Source organism: Carcharodon carcharias, chromosome 6 (genome assembly GCF_017639515.1).
Source record: "Carcharodon carcharias isolate sCarCar2 chromosome 6, sCarCar2.pri, whole genome shotgun sequence".
NCBI lineage: Eukaryota > Metazoa > Chordata > Chondrichthyes > Lamniformes > Lamnidae > Carcharodon > Carcharodon carcharias.
Window position 1 is genome coordinate 114,063,972 of NC_054472.1, and position 21,250 is coordinate 114,085,221.

Sequence of the window (21,250 nt, forward strand, 5' to 3'; positions counted from 1 at the left end):
TGTCCTTAGGTGCTTCATAGGAGTAAAAGCAAAATACTGTGGATGCTGGCAATCTGAAATAAAAACAGAAAATGCTGGAAAAACTCAGTAGGTCTGGCAGCATCTATGGAGAGAGAAACAGTCATACGGACTCGAAATGTTATCTCTGTTTCTGACTCCATAGATGCTGCCAGACCTGTTGAGCTTTTACAGATTTTCTGTTTTTATTTTGCTTCACATGAGTATTATAAAACAAAGTTCGACACTGAGCCCTGTAAAGCAATATTAGAGCAGATGGTCAAAAGCTTAGCCTAATTTCTGTGTGTTAAGGAGCATCTTAGAAGGAAAGAGAGGTAGAGAGGTTTAGGAAGGGAATTCCAGTGCTTAGGCCCAGGCAGCTGAGGGCACAGTCACCAATGGTAGGGCAATTAATATCATTGATGCCTATGAGGCCAGAATTAGATGAGTGCAGGTATCGCTGAGGATTGTGGGGTTAGAGAAGATTACAAACATGGCGAGGGGCGATGCCAAGGAGGAATTTGAAAACTATGAGGAGAATTTTAAAATCAAGGTAATGTTTGACTGGAAGTCAATGTAGGCTGGCAACGACAGGAATAATGATGAACGGGGTTTGGTGCAAGTACAGACATGGGCAGCAGAGTTTTGAAAGACCTCATGTTTACGGAGAGTGGAATATGGAAGGTCAGTCAGAAGCATGTTGGAATATTCCAGTCCAGAAGTTACAAAGGCATGAATGAGGGTTTGGGCAGTGGATGAGATAAGACAGGGGCAGAGTCAGGCAATGTTGCAGAGGTGGAAATAGGTGGTCTTGGTGATGGCAAGGATATGTGGTTGGAAGCTCATCTCATGATTCATCAGATATGACACCAAAGTTGCAAACAATCACGGACCATCCTTTATGTCTTTTCCCACCTGCTTTTCCCCGGCTTTGTAACATCTTACGGTTCTAATTAAGTGTTATGGACATGAAAATGTTAACCCAGGTATTTCTTTCCACACTGCTTGACCTGCTGTGCTTTTCCCAAAATTTTCTTGTTTTATTTCAGTCAAGGACAGGATTAGCCTCAGCTGTACGGCTCTTACCTTCCTTTCCCCATCTACCCCACCAGACCCATGAGGAAATTACCACTTGGACAAGGCAGTGGAGGGATGGCTTGCACCTGCATAATTAAACCCCAGCAGGGAATAATGTTTTCAGAAGGGGAGGAAATTGGGGAAAAACATAAATTTACTTTTTTTTTCTCTTTATGTAGCATCCTTCAAGATCTAGGACATCCCAAAATACTTCACAGCCAACAATGTATTTTGAAATGTAGCCACTTACTACATAGGGAAATATAAACAATTTGTACAGAGTGAGGTTCCATAAACAGCAGTAAGATAAGTGACCAGATAACTTTTTTTTAGAGTGGCGCTAGTTGAGGAATAAATATTGGCTAGGGTACAAGGAGAACTCACTGCTCTTTGAAAGCTGCCAAAAGACAGCACCTCTGGCAGTGCAACATTCCCTCAGTATTATACTGAAATGTCAGTCTAGTTCAATAAGTCAAGTGCTACTTGGCCTTTGCAAATTCACACTGTTAGTCGTTAGCCCTTTCCTTTCCAAGCATTCTATTAACTTCATTCCATACTGTAGATTTAACATTTCCTTACAATGGAGATGATTAATTAGCTTAGAGTTTTCCTTTCCCTCTTTCCTGAACAAGAGTAAAATAGTTTTCACTCTCCAGTCCTTTGGGACATTTTGTTTTGAATGTGTTTGTGTTTGCAATATCTCCTCTGCAATGTCCAGTTTTCTAGGAGGAATACCAACTGTGCATGGTGATTTTTCTACTTTTAGGCTCGTTATTTTTGAATGCATAATTCCAGAAATAGCTGTTCCACATCCTCCTCGGAATCTGCTAGTCCCCATATTCACTTTCTTAATTTAATTATTTGCTTCCTTCTGTACTTTTTTTGCTGTACAGCTGTATATTTGTCAGATACTTAACTTCAAAATGTATTTATTTAACCTGTACCTTATCCAGCTTGTATTTAAATATCTCCTACTGCTAGCCCACTGTTTGATCTTCTGTTTCTTCCAACTAATTAATCTATTCTTGGTTACCTTTCTATTATTGAAATATTTGAGTGAATTCTATACCAGTTACTTTATCTTGAATTCCTTTGTTTATTTTCAATGTGAGACTAATTAAGTTTGGTCATTATTTCCTCACTGTTTGATTACTTTCAGGTCACTTACTTGTCCTGCTTTGTTACTTGGAACATAAATCTATTGCATCCTTCCTTGTTAACATGTATGAATAGTTTAAACCTGAATACAAAATGTTAGCAATACACCCGGTTTGTAGTGACTCTTATTTCAAGAAGAAAATGATTTTCGAAACCAAACCATGGCTGCAGGTTATCAACAGAATAACTCTTGGTGCAGTGCTTTAAATTTCTGGTTGACTTTGAAGAACCTTTTATCTTAATCTAATGCTTTTTCCATTAAAATGCCAAGTTATCAGATTGTAGATCTGTCAATCATCCATATTTTATGAACAACAGGATTAGAAAATTGACAGTTTTTTTTTGGTTTTGAAGACTCTTTTCTGTTGATTTATTTCTCCCATTTTCTCTTTTATTTAGACTTGACCATGGACAGAATACAGAAAATAAGCAAAGCAACAGCAATGGGGAAGACGATAAAGACCAAAAGAATGTAGATGAAGATGAAATGAACAGGAAATTCTGGGAGGAGCCTACACAGTACACTCCAGAATCCAGACTGGAGGTCCATAGACACATTGAGAAGATTCGGAAATTTAAAGACAAAGACAAGTAAAGTTATAATTAAGTAAAAAGATTGTTATTTCAAATAGCTGTTTAAATCCTTAATTAATTTGAAATGCTTTGTCTAAGATTCCAGAAATAAGCTGTATTATATTTGTTGATGAAACCTAATGTTGTCTGAAAAATATCTACCAGGTATATTTATAATTTCCAAATGTCTACCTGATCTGAGGATTTTGAGTAAAATGGCTTTTGATTAACTGGAATAAATTCAACTCAGTAGGGCACAGGGAGATGTAGAGATTGGAAAGTTTGTTTGGGTATTGTGTTTTTGGTTTTCTGTGAAGGAATTCAAGTACCTGTATCATTTCCTTTTCACTTTCTGTCAATTCACCTTTCGACTGACTAAGGTTCCATTGGTACCAGTTGCCCTCCAGCTCCTTACCTAAAAAGCAATTTTTCATGCAAGTGAAGACACAAAATACTGGCAGATTGTTTTATCACGGGGAAAACTGCAGATGAGCCCAATATGATCTTAACTCAATGTCAACACACACGCTTCTGACAAGGATTACTGGCTGCAGACTAGAACTGAAGACTGTCCAATTTTCATTTTTACTTCTTTCCTTCATAACTCACTGGTATTGAGATCTCAAGCAGCACCACTTGTGCCATCCTAACTATGCTTCTTGAAACATATTTTATTTTCGTGAACATTCCCTAAAAGAACATGCTGGATCTCTTTATTGGGAGTGGGGCTGTTAACTTACACATGTTTTCCTGGCTTATTTTAATGTCAAAGAAAACTTCTACTTATTCAAAAATACATTTGTAACTGAAATGTGTATTTGTATCTTTTTGTACTGTATCTTTTACCTCATTGCATTTGTACTTCTGGAATACTTTTCAACAAACTTCACTTATCATGTTTTTGGGGGGAAGTTTCAGTCATTGCCTTTCCTGGGTATTTTTCTGTATCTTTATGCCTGTTTAAGATGACTTATTTCCTTCTCAGAATCAAATAAATTCAGCCTTCTCCAAAGATTGATCAAATTGCATAAAATATTTTTAGAAGTAGGCAGCCGGTCATTAAACAATACTGCATTGTGGTGGCTTTATAATGCTATTGTATGGATGTTACATGAATAGTTTAATACTGAAAGTGTGTCTGTTGTTATAATACTTAGAAACTCTTTGTGGTAAACATAGTAACTTCAGATATTGAACATTGATAAAGCAGACTTTATAAATTCATTTGTCCATTTATCTTACTTAATATTGCATTTTAAATCATTTGAATTTTCACTGTGCACTATAGGAACTGACTTTGAGAATACACGCTTGGGCATTCCCTGATGGTTCAGTAAGCAAGTGTATCACATGATATAGTGAGCCCCTCAGACCTGTGATTTCCCATGTTGCAAACTCTGATCAGTGTTGCATTAGCAACTGACAATGGAGACACTATTATTGGTCTCATGTTTGTTTTTAGATAAAAGATCAGCCAGGGTCCACGTTACTAATTCCTGTCTGGTCATTGTCTACTAGGAAGAGCCTGTTTGTAAATGTTGGATATTGATAGAATTGGTTAAATAGTTCACCACACATGCTGGGTATGCTTGCTAGAAGAGAATGGGTATTTTGGTGAGTTTTGAGGTGCTGTTGGTGTCTGTGAAATAGTTCATATGAGTCTTCACTTGCCAAAGAGAAGACAAGGAACCAGTAGATAAAATCAATGTTCTGGGATTTTTAACATATATTTGGAACAACTGGATACAAACAGATACAAACACTTGTATTGAATTTGTCCATTTCTTTTCAGAAATTGGAATAAACAAAAACCACGACGAACATTGATCACCTCTGAGGGACGTGTACTGAATGTTAATGAACCTAAGTATGTGACATAATTATTCTCCTGTCAAAATAGAGATTTTATATTTGACATAATTGAAAGTAATTTTAAGATTTCGTATGTTAAAAATTCATCCTTTAGTTGTACTGTACTTAACTGCTGCTGTAATTCAGATTAGCCATCAACCCACTGATAAACTAGTTTGAACCCTAAGGGAGCAATTCATTTGTTGGCAACACTATGCAGACTTGCATTGATTCCCTGAAGTAGGCAGCGCCATGGACAAGAACAAATTTCTCCCCTTTAGTTTGTGCAAGGAAAGTATTGAATAGGTTCCAGATTAAAAAAAGCGAGGTTTTTTCTTACATAAACCTTAATAATCGATAGAATTTTTGGATCAAACAGTTGTTAGCAGTTCTTCATAATATGATGGTGCATGCAAAAGACAGTTTGTCAGCAAAATTGAAGCTAATGGGATAAAAGGGACAGTAGCAGCATAGCTACAAAGTTGGCTGAGAGACAGAAAATAGGGTTGTGGTGATGTCTGTTTTTCAGACTTGAGGGAGGTATACAGTGAAGTTCTTCAAGGTTCAGTATTAGGCCTGCTGGTCTGATATATATTAATCACTTGGACTTGTGGGCACAATTTTGTAATTTGCAGGTAACACAAAATTTGAAAGTACAGGAAACACTGAGGAAGGTAGTAATAGCTTTCAAGAGGAGATAGACAGGCTGGTTGAATGAACGGACACATGAAGATGAAATTCAACATAAAAGTGTAAGGTAATACATTTTGGTAGGAAAAATGAGAGGAGACAAGATATGCTAAATGGTACAATTTTAAGGGGATCGTGATGGGAGAGAGACCTGGTGGAGTCCATGCAAAGATTTTTGAAGGTGGGCCAGGACAGATTAACAAAGAAGTTCCTTAACTAGAGCATTGCTGAAAAAAGAGACATGCTGTCGAAGCTTTTCATCTTACACTCATCGGGACAAATGCAAGAATACCAAATTTCAAAGGGAGCAACAATTTATACTGTATGAGAAAAGGGGTACTGAGAAGTTAATTAAGCATATGGGATTTTGGGCTTTATAAATAGAGGTATGGAGTATAAAATCCAGGAAGTTAAGCTAAATTTATAAAACACTAGTTTGGCCTCAACTGGAGTATTATGTCAGTTCTGGGCAACACACTTTAGGAAGGATGTGAAGGCTTTGAAGAAGGTAGAATAGAGATTTACTAGAATGGTTCCAGAGATGAGGGATTACTGTTATGTGGATGAAGTGAAAAAGCTGAGGTTGTTCTCCTTGGAACAAAGAAGGCTAAAACATTTGTTAGAGGTGGTTAAATTCATGAAGGGTTTAGATAGAGTAAATAGATAATGGTTTTCAAAGGTTAAAAAGTCAGCAACCAGATGGCACTGATTTAGGGTGATTGGTCGAAGAACTAGAGGTGACATGAAGAAATATATTGTTACATGATGAGTAATTAAGATTTGGAATGAAATGCCTAAAACGTCGGTGGATACCTATTTAATAATTGCCTTCAAAAGGCTGGATAAGTACTTGAAGGATAAATAATCTCAGGGATATGAGGAAAGAGAGGGGATAACTAGATTGCATTTCAAAAAACAAACACAAACATGATGGAGTGAACGGCCTCTCCTGTGTGATTGTTCTTTGATTCAATGTGAAAGATGCAGCTCCTATCAAATGTATAGAGTTCAAAGCTCCCAGCAAACCCGTGAGCAAACTGTGTCTTGATTCATATTCTGCAAAATCCTACATTATAGCCAGACCTTGGAAGCCAGCATTGATAACTGTGTGTTAGGCTGTTCATAACTAAGGATTGCAGTATTCTTGCAATATTTGGCTTTGATTGAAGTTCTGACTTGGTCTTGCAGAAAAGCTTTTTAAAGTTGGCTGTAAAGGAGGGTGTGTATTTCTGATTGTGAAATAAGACGTAATTCAGAATCCAAGAGAAGCTATTGAGCAATAGGAGGAAGTTGAGACCATTTGGATGCAGCAAGATCATGTTCTCCAGGGAAACAGATAGAAGAGGACAGGAAACTTTGTGAACAGATTAGAATACCAATAGTAAAGTGTAGCATTATCAAGACAATTTCAGTTAGTAGACTAGTTAGTAGGCCACTGTCATGAAAATATAGGGCAACATTTTCTCTGGGTCGGGGGGATGTGCAGGAGCGGGTGCGAGCGGGTGGGTTCCCGAGAGCGCGCTGCCATTTTATGTGGGTGTGCCAATTAAGGCCTGTCCAGCATGATGTCCACTTGGAAGTGCTGTGCGCTCCCTGTGCGGGCAGGAGGGGATTCCCTGAGCCGGGAGTGCACTCTTTTGCACATGTGCATGAAAGAGCGCACAGATCTCCATGAGGCAAAGTGCCGCCTCAGGGAGATTGGTGGAAGTTATAAAAATTTTTGGAAGTGTTCAAAAAAAAATTCCTGACATGTCCCCTCATGTGGCACTGTCACATGAGCTGGGACATGTCAATTTCTTTTATTTCAACATTTTAAAAACATTTTAAATCCTCATGAAACCTAATCCCACCCGTGGATGAGGTTTCATGTTTTTTCTGAAGGCCGCCTGGGCTCTTCACCTGCCTGCCAACCTTAAAGTTGGATGGGCAGGTCCATTAATTGGCCTAATTACTTTTTTAAAGGCCTTAAGTGGCTGTTGACAGTTCAACGAGCACATAGCCAAAATCTAAATGACGCGGGGTGACATCAGGATGCACGCCCAACGTCACCCTGCATCATTTTACGCGTTGGCGAGTGGGCCCCGCCCCCCGCTCGCCAACCAGAAGATGCAGCCCATAATAATTTTCATAATATTATTGTGATTTATTGTAAAAGGTAGGTTAATAGTGGGGTTGGATAGTCTGTGTGTGTGTGTGGGATTTAATTGAACTGGAGACAGCTGGACTGGAGGCTTTTGAGTTATCAAAAAATGCTAAATAAGTAAACGTAGCTGAAGTTTTAGAATATGAGGCATAAAGAACATTTGCGTTTTTAGGTAAATTAGGTTAGTTTGAATTTCAAAGAGATGGTAAGATGTTACAACTAGCCAGAAGAAGCCAAGCCTAGCAGTGTGTTTATTTTTTCCAAAGGTTACTGATAAAATTAGTATTATGAAAAGATTTGCATTATGAGAGAGGTAAAGTTCCAAAGGCATATAGGAATGATTGAATTTGCATTGAAAAGGGAGAAACATGTATAAAGGAGATGAGGCTATGTGTAAGAGGATAAGGCATTTTAAGATCTAACACAAGTGTGAAAAGCCTCCAGCCTCTGTGCATCAAGTTGCTGTCTGCAGGAACTGAAGTTGAGAAAACTCACTTTGAGTATCATTGGCCAGGGTATTGTGTTACTTTGCTTGGGTCTGTTTAAACGTATTTGTTTTTACTCTTGCCTTAATGGAGGTGTAACTGGGAGCCAAATTAATTAGGGTTGTTAGGAATTATTATATTAGTAATTTGTAGATTTATATATGCGCTTGAAATCTTTTCTTTTGTTAATAGATGCTTAATTTAGTTTCCTAAAAATCTCAAGTCGTGGTAGTCTCATTACTTCTAGATTCAAGGCATACATCTTGAAATAAAATACAAATTGCAAAACAGTTGTGACCGCATGATCAAGTTTCCCTCGTTGATTTGATCCGCCTGGCACACATCATCTGCCACGTCATAACATCACCCAAATGAAGAGGGAGTTGAGACTGATTTTGTTGTTCATTATTCTTTTATTATCAACATATTAGACATCGTCAGATAGAAAGGGAGAGAGATAAACCAGAAAGCTACAGGTCAGCAAGCTGAACATCAGTGGCAGCAAAGTTATCAGAAACCATTATCGTGGATAAAATAATTTGAAAAGACGTGGGTTAATCAGCAGAGCCAGCATAGAATTGTTAAAGGCAATTCATGCCTGACTAACCTGAGTGAACTCTTTGATGAGCAAACAGAGAAAGCTGATCATGTTATTGCAGTAGATGTTATATTTGTGGGTTTTTGGAAGGCATTCAATAATTTGCCACAAAGGAGGCTTATTAAGTGTTGCAGAAAAACGGAGTGAACACTCAGAGCCTGGAGGCTTGTCTATGAAGTCTTTATTAAAATCGTGATATCACGGAGAGCCTAGTCACATACAACGGAGCGAACCAGTCTCTGACTAACACCTCTTTACCCACATAGATATAGCAAAAGGTTCGTGACAGAAACTTGGGCAATTACAATAGTTTCAAATGGCTTCAAAGGATAACGATCAGTGTTAATGATTTAACGATTAGACACAATGTCAATGGTTTAGCAAATAGATAGTGTTAATGGCTACATATCTTGGGCAATGCACACACAATAGTTTTTTCTCTCTTAGATTTTGCAACCGTATCTGACATCTGGAGCCCCTTAGTCTGGGAAGATCAGCCGTTGAATTAGCCACTTTTTCAAGCGCAGCTGCCAGGTTGATAATTTCACGTGAATTATGAGCCTATCCATAAGGGGGCAAAGCAATCATCCAGAATTGTTCAGATTCCGAGATGCCACAGCGATGTAGGCGCTGATGTGGGTGCATATCTGATTTACCAATATGGCGAGTATAGGGATTTAAGTATGCTAGGTAGCAACAGCCACTCCAGATGGGAGTGGTTTCGTTCTTTTCCGAATTTCCTACAGGCACATTAGAGAAAAGGGATAGTTGAGGCATCCCAGGCAACCAGGAGTAAGCTTTATCTCCACAAACCCAGTATGTACCATTAAGAGATGTTCAATACCGGCGGGCTTTCGGACAGATAGGTCAAAGATGTAAGATACTGTAGTATGACAGGAGCTTCGTCCCAGATCATAAGTGCTGAGTGTAAGGATGGAACACCAACAGGTGGCGTTTACCGGCTCTAGTGGGGGTCTAATTCTAATCCCATGTTCTGTATAGTTCCACCCATTGGCAAGTGGAGAGCGACGGAACCAACCCCTAAACATATTGTGCTGCGGTGTTACGATATTAAAAGTTCGAACGTCAGCATACTCAGTGTCATTTAGAGGAACAGCACACCAATTACCCATCTCTCCCCCCATGTTGGGGAGTCTGGGTGCATATCCAACAGGCACCCCTGTCCTACTTCTCTAGCATAGGTGCGACATAGAGACAAAACGGTGTTTGGGTGAGGGTCCCTTGGGTATACCCCCCGGAATATAACAAAGGACAGTATCCAATACATAATACAAGTTAGTTCACTAATAATGACGATTATAGGACTGCTGGACAATGTTTTTTACAACTAGTGGCGTGGACCCAGTCTTCCTTCCCTTTAATCTTCAGGGCTGTTTGAGTTGTTAGCAGCACAAGGTAGGGTCCTTTCCACCCTCTCATGCAATTCAGCTGCTGTTTTACATAGAGGAAAATGAGTACAAATCCAACATTTAGTCCGATTAACTTGCAAGGCTACGGCCTGCATTCGCTGAACCGCAGAATTGGTAGTCCATGCCCCTCAAGGACCACGCAGGACAGGATCCAAATCAGAGTCAGCATCCTGATGGCTCAGTTAAAGTTCTTGCACAAGCACTTCCGTCCGAGGTCAGCGTCCGCTTGACGTGCAATGCGTGGATCCACAAGGGTGTCCTTCAACCTTTACGGCCATTTGGGTGGTGAGCAGGACTTGGAAAGGCCCTTCCCATCAAGGTTCCGAACAGTTCTTTCTCATGAATGTCTTTACTAGCACTAGGTCCCCAGGCTGGTATTGATGGCAGTCTTCAATGGTGGGCTTTTTCTGAGCTTCTACTACCTGTATATGTAAGCTCTTGAGACAGTTAGGGTGAGAACGCATAGTCATGAGCACCAAGGGTAGAGCTTCAGGCCCTTTCAAACTGGTTTCTTCACATAATTTAGCTTGTTTGTTTTTCAGAATACCATTTTGTCTTTCCATCGCTCCAGTAGACGGGGGGTGATATGGGCAGGAAAGGTGATGGTTGCATTTTAAGGCCTTCAACAGTTCCTTTATCACTTTCACAGTAAAATGAACAACAATTTTACAACAATAACAGCATCATTTCGTCAGGTGGGATACGCCTCCACCCATCACGAGAACAAACATACTAGAACTAAAACATAATTATATTCCATACATTTAGGCATTTGTATAAAGTCCATTTGTAGGTGTACAAATGGGCCCCATGGCTGGGGTCCCGTACCAGCAGTCACTGTGGGCGTCTTGCCTGGGTTACGTCATTGACATAGGTATGACAGGTATTACTAATACAATGCCTATTAGTATATTACTATTCACTATACATTCAACATACACGTGTTAAACCCCAGAGCTGGCAACCAGTCAAGTCATGATTCCTGTGTTGTGAGAGATTCAATAAATGCTCATTAGTTACCCATAAAGGGACTATCCCTTCTTTAGTCTGTCTTAAATTTTCTCGGGCTTGTTTCAGTGCCCAAGATCCATAGGTGTTGCGTACATCATTTTTGCTCGCTTCGTCTGAAATATTTTTCCCTATTTCAATTAATTTTTTGATAGTCCCCGCATGACTTTCGAGCATGATAGCCAGGCTTTGGATTAACTAATGATGTCTCTATATTGAATATTGTAGCGGCATCATTTATCTGGCTGCGCTTAACGCGGTTCCCTCCCAAGCCTGATCGCATCTCGCCACTGAACTGAACTGCTTCGGTCATCAACTGGCACATCAGAGCTGTATAGAGTGCTTGGGTATGGATTGAGTACCATTGGGGCAGGACTACACTGGATACATTCAAGACTACGGGTACCAGCTCGTGGTGTACATTACCATACAAAACTTCGGATTAACCAGTACCAAACCATTCGTCGGTCCTGGATGCCTAGTCGGACAAGATGGATCAGTCGGTGTGGTTTGAGGGGCTTCAATTATCTCTACTCAGACTGTGAAAGTAAAGGTGGGAGGTGGCTGGGTAGTGGTGGACCCCCCATGCTCGATCTGAAGCAAACCTTTACTACAATTTGAAAGCACTTGTTCTCCTACTGTTACATTTATCATTCCCCGTTGCGTGTCGCATTCGGCACTGTCCATGCTGTACCAAAGTTCCTCCTGTGGTGCGGGATGAGCACTGATGATCCCCGACTTTGTTGCCAGTACTGATAGGCCCATGACCAGGATCGTAGATCTGTGGAGATATTAACATCGGCTCCCATTCTCTGGGTTACTTAAGTCTCTTTGGTCAGTAGCTACCCTTTTTCAAGCACTTCCCCTTTCAGCTAGGATGCTTTACGTCCCCCTTTCACCTCTCCAATTTAAGAGGCCACCTCTCCAACTTAAGAGGTAGCTGGGACACTATTTAACCGCACTCCCCCGTTCAGCTAGGATGCAGTTCGTACTCTCCCCAACTTAGGAGAGTCTCTCCCTTTCTCCGCAAGGGTTCTTTTTCAGAGATCCGACGGTCCAGGTGTTCAATTACCTCTCCAACTTAAGAGGTTACCTCTCTAACTTAAGAGGCCACAGGACTTCAGTCGGATCCCACCTTCGTCGCCAATTTGTTGCGGAAATCGGAGTGAATGCTCAGACCCAGGAGGTTTGTCTCGGAAGCCTTTTATTAAAATCGTGATATCACGGTGAGTGTCAGCTAGCTCCACTGTAAGCTGCTGGGCTCTCCGTGATATCACGATTTTAATAAAAGGCTTCCGAGACAAACCTCCTGGGTCTGAGTGTTCACTCCAATTTCCGCGATATTAAGATAATGGAAGATGAAAGTATGGATAAGGAATTGTTGCTATGACAGGAAACAAAGGGTGGTGGTAGATGAATGTTTTTCCGACTGGTTTGTGGTTTGTAGTGTGTTTTCCAAATGTCAGTTTTGGGCCCATTGCTACTGCAAATTTTTAATCAACATAGACTTGGGTGTAGGGAACAGCATTGTAAAGTTTGCAGATGATATGAAACTTAGCAAAGTAGTAGTTAGTGATGAGGATATAGGTTTCAGAATGACACAGGATAGTGAAATGGGAAGAGCGTTCAATGCAAAGATGTATGAAGTAATGCACTTTTGGAGTACTAAGACCTACTATGAAAGCCACAATTTTGAGAGATCTTGGTGTCCATATACACAAATCCTTAAAGTTGGCAGAGTAAGTTGATAAAGTGGTTACAAAAAGCATATGAGGCATTTGGCGTTATAGAGAAATGGAATCTAAACTTTATAAATCACTGGCCTGAAGAAGAGTCACTCGGACTTGAAACGTTAACTCTGTCTTTCTCTCCACAGATGCTGTTAGACCTGTTGAGTTTTTCCAGCATTTTTTGTTTTTGTTTATAAATCACTGGTTAGGCTTCAGCTGGAATATTGTGGACAAATTTGGGCACAGGAAGGGTACAGAGGAGTTTCATCGGGATGTTGCCAGGGATGAAGGATGTAAATTATGAGGAGAGTTTGGAAAAGTTAGGATCTTTCACCTTGAATAGAGAAGGTTAAGAGGTGAACCTTATAGAGGTTTTTAAGATAATAGATTTCAGTAGAGTAGATAGAGAAAAACTGTTCCCTCTGGCAAGGCTTCAATAACCAAAGGTCTGACAGGGCCAATAACCAGAGGTTGTAGTTTTAAAATCATTGGCAAAAGATGCTTTTTCTTTGTGGGAACATATATGTTCTGAACTCTCACTATTTCCTCCTTGAGTGCCTCTCACAGCTCAGCTATTAATCGACCTTCAAGTAGCCGTTTCTAGTCCACTTTTGCTAAACAGTTTAGTAAAATTGATCTTTCCCAAGTTGAGAACTTCTACTCCTGGTCTATCTTTGCCCTTTTCCATAACTACATTAAATCTAACTGAACTATGATCACTAGTACCAAAATGTTTTCCCAACGATACCCCTTCCAACTGCCCAGTTTCATTCCCTAAAACTAAATCCAGAACTGCTCCTTCTGTTTAGGGGTTTGTTATGTACTGTAAGAGTTTGGGATCTGATTCAATTAATCTTTTCCTAAGTTCCAAAATTATATATATCTGTATTGGTGATTGTGTTTAATTTTATGCAGTATAAGCAAGACTTGAAGCATGCTAACGGCTGAGCAGTGGTATCAAAATGCAGCAGTTGCATTACCTGTTATGCCCTGGTTAGAAGTGTGATCTTCATGTGACCACCACCGATGGCTATGCCCCTTGCCATCACAGGTGGTCCTGCGCCAGCCAGCCTTTCAGTGTGGGTTCATTTGCGGGAAGGCCCCAAACCCCTGGCCAAGTATTTCCACACCTTAAGCCCTGAGAGAATCCTTTATTACACTCTCTGAAAATGACAAAGCCTATGGAGTCCGGTTTAACTGAATTATTGACTTATAATGATTTAACCTGTCCAATTAAAATAGATGCAACATACTCATCTGCCTGCCCACGTCAGGTCAGTATCTCATGGCCCCTAACTTTATTTTTTCCCCACTCCTGGATCCCTATTAACTTGTTAACATTTCACTACTAGCGTCTGGATAAATGGAGTCATGTGGTTGAATTTTGTCGGCAGAGTGGGGGCCTGATAACAGGCCGGAAAACCAAGACAGCCCCAGCTGCATTTTTCGACGCTCAGACAATCGACTTGCCTGGCACTAGGGCTCCCATTCCTTTAAAAGATGGAAGCCCCCTACCCCCAAGCCAGACAGTCAGAGAGCTGACAGCTCTTTAGTCCCAGTAGCACCACTGGGAGCAGTGGCCACAACTGTCAAAAATGGTGGCTGACCTTCCACAAGATAAATATGGTTGGGGGCTGTTGGGACCAACCTGGCAGGCCCCGGTGGGGGTTTGGTGAGGACAGTGGGGTTTCTATAGATGCAGCCTTTGGCCCGTGGGCCACAAAGTGCCTGATCAACAGGGAGGCTGCCAGGTTTTACTTAGCATTCTTTCCATGTGGCAAGGGCCCACCAGCCACTGGTAAAATGCCAAGTGCAGTGGGAAGTGGCCCTTAATTGGTCTCTGAGTGGGAAGGCTGTCCTCCACGATGCCCGCTGCTGAGAAAGTTCCATACCGTTTGAAAGATGACTGGCCCTCCGCCCTCCCCCTTCCTTGCAGTTCCTCACCATTTTGCGGACCGCCTGCCTACATGTCCCTAGAGAGCTGGTAAAATTCAACCCATGGGGCTGAATCCATGTTAACTCATGGTCCTCCTTGTCTGTCTGGAGGTCACCCATTCCCTCTCAGTCTCACAATCTTAAGCTGCAGGATGGTCATGTTCTGAAATACGCCACCATGTAGCTCTCAGTCTCTCAAATGCACTGCAGTGATGTCAACTGTTGCCCAAGCTCCAAAACTCAGAGCTCGAGCTCCTCCAGCTGATATCACTTCCTGCACATGTGATTGTTCAGGACATGAGAAGTGCCCTAGAGTTCTCAAATGGAACAAAGTAAACTTGATGGGACTATAGTATTCTGTCAAGCCTCTATTTATTAGACTACTATCTAAACTTTCCAGAAATAAAATTTGAGACTTTTCCTGATCTGGACAAAAAGAAAATACTCTGACAGCTCACGAATCAACTCCTTCCCCTGTGTGATACCACTTTAGGTGTTTTTTCACCTCACTATCTGACTCCTATGCTCCCTTCCACCTTCGTCAATATTTATTGTAGCTCTTCTTTAGTTTTAAGGTTATTTAACTATTAACTAACACCAAAATATGAATACTCTTGTGGGCTGTTTAAATCTGCTGGTTAGTTTGTGATGGCTGCTGTTGCTTCCATAGCTTGACTGCTATTTAAATCTACTATTCTGTTCCTGATAGCCTTTGCACTTGTGGAACCTCTTTCTGCTAGGTATCAGTGGGGCCAATTAGTGCTTGGTGTAGGGGGAACACTCTGCAAAGCAAATTGTCTTACATTTGGGCACAATAAAATTTTGTGTCCAAGGTGTAAAGAAAAGCACCTCAGGATATGAACTTAACTAAATTACACAGAACATTTCCAGCTTCAAATCTTATATTTAAGAAAATACTTTTCTGTAATTATCTTTCTATGTGTCTTAACATAATTTAGTCAAACTAATATAATTAAAAATCCAGGCCATGCATTCATTGGCCTGGATTTTGTGGTCAGCAGTGGATGTGTGGCGCTTGCTTTGTATTATGCTTAATCTTGCCGACAAACCTTTCTTCCCTGGGACTTCTGGGGCCTGGGACATGTGCGAACAGGACAAGCAAGCAAGCATCTCCTTAATCAGTCAGTTTGAAGAATCTTTACTGAGTCTCAATGTGGTTGTGTAAGCTAAAATAGTTATTTCAGTATCAAATCATATACAAAAAGTGTAATAAATAGAGAGAAAGAGATGGGGTTAAGAGAGAGAGACGAAGAATAGATTTTTGTTAAATTATTTAATTTTTAATTAAAAAGAAAATCTAACAAGTGAAATCTGAAGGCATGCAACTCCACACTTATATAATTTTCAGTGCCAGAGAGGTTATTTGGCCATAATTTAGATTTGCCACATTGTTAAAGAAATTACTTACACTGGAATGGACAATCCCTAACTTTATCTGGCAAGTTTAGTGGATATCACATAAATAATGCAACAACACAGTTTTCCTTGTGTTTCAATATCAAATGTCTTGGTGAGTTATTGAAACTTCTGGAGGAGCAGGGCAACTCAGATAGTGATTACTTCATTCTGTGTTTAACTGCATGTGTATGATGACTGGAAGTTGTTGTCTAATTTACTCTTCAAATAGTGGTACTGATAGCTTTACTGTTATTTTTACTGCAAAATCTAGGCCATTGTGATAATTAGAATTATAAATTGTTGGAGTAAACTGCAGTCTGTCTCATTGCTAAAGTATTGCTATGTAACATGGTTGAAAAAGAAATAAGCTAAGAACCTGAAGGGTGAACTTTTATTTTCCTTTAAAGGATTGATTTCACATTGACCGATGATGAAGAAAATTACCAATTCGTCTTAGATCTTGCTGTTTACAGGTTAGCTTTGAAACATAATACAACAATTGAATAAGCAATGTCAGAATCTAATCACCTGAAATGAAATTTGTGGTATTTCAGAATGTACAATTTTGAGGTGCAAGATGATATTTTCTAATATCAGTTACCTGAAGTTTGAGTGTTAACCAGGTGGTGGAAGTACAGAATGGGATAGGTATCCATCATTTTGGATCACCACCTGTTTAGCACCTAGTCTATTTGCACTGCAAAAAGGTGGAAATGACAACACGAGGTCATGTGCCTTCTTGCCATCATTTTCACCATATTTGCAGTGAATCATATCACATTCATACCCATATAAAACTAGCATTTAGGGTTGCTAGGCACCCTGGTCAGGGCTAGATATCAATATTTGCCATTGTAGTAAATGCCTATTCTTTTATCATTTTCATTGCTTTTTATATTTTTTGGCAATTCTGTTGTCATCTGCTTTTTATGTCCTTTGCTGAAGGCTGCCATTTCACTTATTCCCATATTTTCAGACAGGGTTGAGTGCTCAATGGCCAATTTTCCCATTATTTTTGCTTTTAGAGGAAGAAGTGGAGGGCAAACCAAGGAATGCCAGACTGATGAGGCTGCACTGTTACCTACTTAGTAGTATCATACCAAGATTTATAGGTACAGGTATATCTACCTGCAATTGAATGAAGGGCAAAGAAAATATGAGCTACACCTAAATGCACCAAAGGCACTATCCTGCCACTGTCCTTTAACATCCATACTTTAGGGTTATTGTCGGTTTCCACAGGTGCATCTGTAACATTTGCCAAATAAAGATGTATAGATGCCTTAAGCTAGACACAGATTATTTGGAGGGTAATTTTCAATTTCACACTCACTATTTTACTTAGTTACATGTGCAAGAAATGTATCACAACTAAAAGCACACCAATGCAAATTCAGGGTTTACATATGTTGATGGCAATGCACTCTGCTTAGCTCAGCTCAGCTCATTGTCTATACAGTGTACTAGGAAAAATTCTAGAAGTTATAAATAAGACAAGGTTAATGTGTCACATGCTTTGACAGCATGCTTGGATCATTGGGTCACAGGTGTAATTGAAGTATATCACAAAGTTATTCACTGAACTTTGGAAGAACAATGATACAAATATTAAGAGGTTAGTGCTCTCCTCTAGAAAGTGTTCTGTTTTACTTGTGCGTGAGAAGTATTTATCTTTATTCCTTCCAAAACTAATATAGTGCATAGCACTCAACAAGATAGCCACCAGGGGAATCCTCTTCTGTGGACAATGTTACAACAGTGGGATTCAATATTTTAGTGCAAATGCTGATCTAGTTTTCAAAATTAACTCCCAGGCATATGGACACATCTCTACTTGATATCGACGTTCAGCCAACGTATGTTCGTGTAATGGTTAAAAGAAAGGTCAGTATTGGATAAAAGTATAGACTTAAGTTGGAACATCTTCCTGTGCCGATAAGGACTGCATGTGAGTAGACAAGATGGCTGGCATGTATGTAAGGGTGAAGTGCTGCAATGTGATGGGCACCTGAACCTGCATCTTTGGCGGGGTGGGGGGAAGCTGGTATGTTCAACCTCAACAAGGAACAGTATGTCAAACATCTCTACTTCATTAAGGAAACACCTGCTGAAATATGCCACCTGCTACAGCACAACTGCAGCCTTAGAGCATGCCTGATACTTTCTGGCATGTAGAGGGGGGAACTAATGAAAGCAGTATTGTCCTTACAGTAGAAAAGGAGTCACAATGCACAGGAGCGAGGACAACCGGGTGGTGGTGTCCCTAATCTGTTGTTATTAAGTCAGGCAGAGGAGCAGATCCTTGAGATGGGTTGTGAACCTGGATCCTGGTCCACTGTTTGCGGGAGACGCAAGAGTTTCAGAGGAGGGTAAGAGTCCAGCGGTCAAAGAAGATATTGGGGAGGGCATGAGAGATGTAGGGCAGCGGTTGCGAGACTGACAGGTGCAATCCACTAATCCCCGTTGCTCTTCCATTCAGAAATCTTCGGTCAACTAGATGCCCATTCTGAGAAGCTACCAGAAATGCATGCACTCTGAGTTCTTAATGCTGCTCGAGATTTACATATGATTTCCCTTCCTCAGATGGAACATCCTCTGGCCCACAGAAGGACCCCCCATTGACACCAGAGGATGACCTGCAGCCAGATGCACCCATGTCATATCCTCCCTCTGTATCATGCACCAGTGCAGATACAGTTATGTTGGTGGGCATGAGCATTCCAGTAGTGCACACTGTGGAAGGCATGTCACACTCACCTGAGGAGCTGGCAGGGGCAGAGAACCCCCAGGGCTCCGCCATTCGGAGGATGGCTGGAGACCAGGATGATGCTGAGCCTGACCCATGATAGAAACATAGAAAATAGGAGCAGGAGTAGGTTATTCAGCCCTTTGAACCTGCTCCTCCATTTAACATGATCATGGCTGATCCTCTATCTCAACACCATACTCCCACTCTCTCCCCATACTCCTTGGTGCCTTTAGTGCCTAGAAATCTATTTCCTTCTTAAATACATTCAGTGACTTGGCCTCTACAGTCAACTGTGGTAGAGAATTCCACAGTTCCTCTGAGTGAAGAAATTTCTCTGCATCTCAGCCCTGAATGGCCTAGCCCATATCCTGAGACTGTGACCCCTTGTTCTAGACCCCATAGTCAGGGGAAACATCCCCCCGACATTCAGTCTATCCCACTCTCAGAATTCTATACATTTCAATGAGATTGCCTCTCAGCTCTCCTCAGTAGGTATCCTTGAGTGTCTTGAGCAGTGTCAACAACCACCTTTTTAGCTGATAGTCTTTGCTCCCCCAGTGGCCAGCCATCCAATCGTGCTGGTGCAATGAAGAGCCTTGATACCTGGGCGTGACATAGGATGTAGGCATCTTGGTAGCTTCTAGGATACTTGGCGCAAACCTGCAGTATCTTATGCTTGTGGCCACATACAGTCTGCACGTTCAGAGAGTCTTATGGCATCAGGTCAAATATGGGCAAGGAAACTTCCAGTTAATTACCACATACCGCCCTCCCTCAGCTGATGAATCAGTGCTCCTCCATGTTGAACACCACTTGGAGGAAGCACTGCGGGTGGCAAGGACACAGAATGTACTCTGGGTGGGGGACTTCAATTTCCATCACCAAGAGTGTCTTGGTAGCATGACTACTGACCGAGCTGGCCAAGTCCTAAAGGACATAGCTGCTAGCTGGGTCTGCGGCAGGTGGTGAGGGAACCAACAAGAGGGAACAACATACTTGACCTCACCTCACCAACCTGCCTGCCGCAGATGCATCTGTCCATAACATTATTGCTAGGAGTGACCACTGCACAGTATTTGTGGAGATGAAGTTCCGTCTTCACATTGAGGATACCCTCCATCGTGTTGTGTGGCACTACCACCGTACTAAATGGGATAGATTTCGAACAGATCTAGCAACTCAATACTGGGCATCCATGAGGCACTGTGGGTCATCAGCAACAGCAGAATTGTACTCGAACACAATATGTAACCTCATGGCCTGGCATATCCCTCACTGTACCATTACCATGAAGCCAGGGGATCAACCCTGATCCAATGAAGAGTGCAGGGGGGCATACCAGGAGCATCACCAGGAATACCTAAAAATGAGGTGTCAACCTGGCGAAGCCACAACACTGGACTACTTGCATGCCAAACAGCACATGCAGCAATTGATAGACAGCTAAGTGATCCCAACGGATTAGATCTAAGGTCTGCAGTCCGACCCCATCCTAGTAGTGAATGGCGGTGGACAGTTAAACAACTTAATGGAGGAGGAGGCTCCACAAATATTCCCATCCTCAGTGATGAGGGAGACCAGCACATCAGTGCCAAAGATAAGGCTGAAGCATTTGCTACAATCTTGAGTCAGAAGTGCTGAGTGGATGATCCATCTCGGCCTCCTCCAGAGGTCCCCAGCATCACAGGTGCCAGTCTTCAGCCAAATCGATTCAATCTATGTGACATTAAGAAACGGCTGAAGGCTGGATACTGCAAAGGCTATGGGCCCTGACAATATTCTAGCAATAGTACTGAAGCCTTGTGCTCCAGAATTTGCCACGCCCCTAGCCAAGCTGTTCCAGTAGAGGTAAAACACTGGCATCTACTCGGCCATTTTGCCCAGGAAAATTGCCCAGGTATGTCCTGTACGCAAAAAACAGGACAAATCCTACCCGGCCAATTACTGCCCCATCAATCTATTCTCGATCATGAGTAAAGTATTTGGAAGTGGTCATCAACAGTGCTATCAAACAGCACTTGCTTATCAATAACCTGCTCACTGACACCCACTTTGGGTCCCAGTAGGGCCACTCAGCTCCTGACCTTATTACAGCCTTGGTTCAAACATGGACAAAAGAGCTGAACTCCCGAGGTGAGGTGAGAGTGACTCCCATGACATCAAGGCTATATTTGACTGAGTGTAGCATCAAGGAGCCCTAGCAAAATTGAATTCAATGGCAATCAGGAGGAAAACCCTCCACTGGTTAGGGTCATACCTACCACAAAGGAAGATGAGTGTGGTTGTTGGAGGTCAGTCATCTCAGCTGCAGGATATCACTGCAGGAGTTCCTCAGGGTAGTGTCCTAGGTCCAACCATCTTCAGCGGCTTCATCAATGACCTGCCTTCCATCATAAGGTCAGAAGTG

At 41.4% G+C, this 21,250-nt stretch overlaps 1 protein-coding gene across 12 annotated transcripts in view; it reads left to right on the forward strand.

Moving 5' to 3' along the window:
- The window catches only part of dnaaf11 (dynein axonemal assembly factor 11), an 88,315-nt gene that overhangs the window by 24,295 nt on the left and 42,770 nt on the right, over positions 1-21,250 (forward strand). For 9 of the 12 annotated variants that reach the window (XM_041190518.1, XM_041190520.1, XM_041190525.1 and 6 more), the window contains 4 exons: positions 2,632-2,823; positions 4,598-4,672; positions 16,502-16,567; positions 17,909-17,978. In XM_041190518.1, coding sequence (XP_041046452.1) covers positions 2,632-2,823; positions 4,598-4,672; positions 16,502-16,567; positions 17,909-17,978 — 403 coding nt within the window. The remainder of the gene's footprint in view (positions 1-2,631; positions 2,824-4,597; positions 4,673-16,501; positions 16,568-17,908; positions 17,979-21,250) is intronic. The other 3 variants (XM_041190521.1, XM_041190523.1, XM_041190529.1) reach the window with 1 other exon arrangement.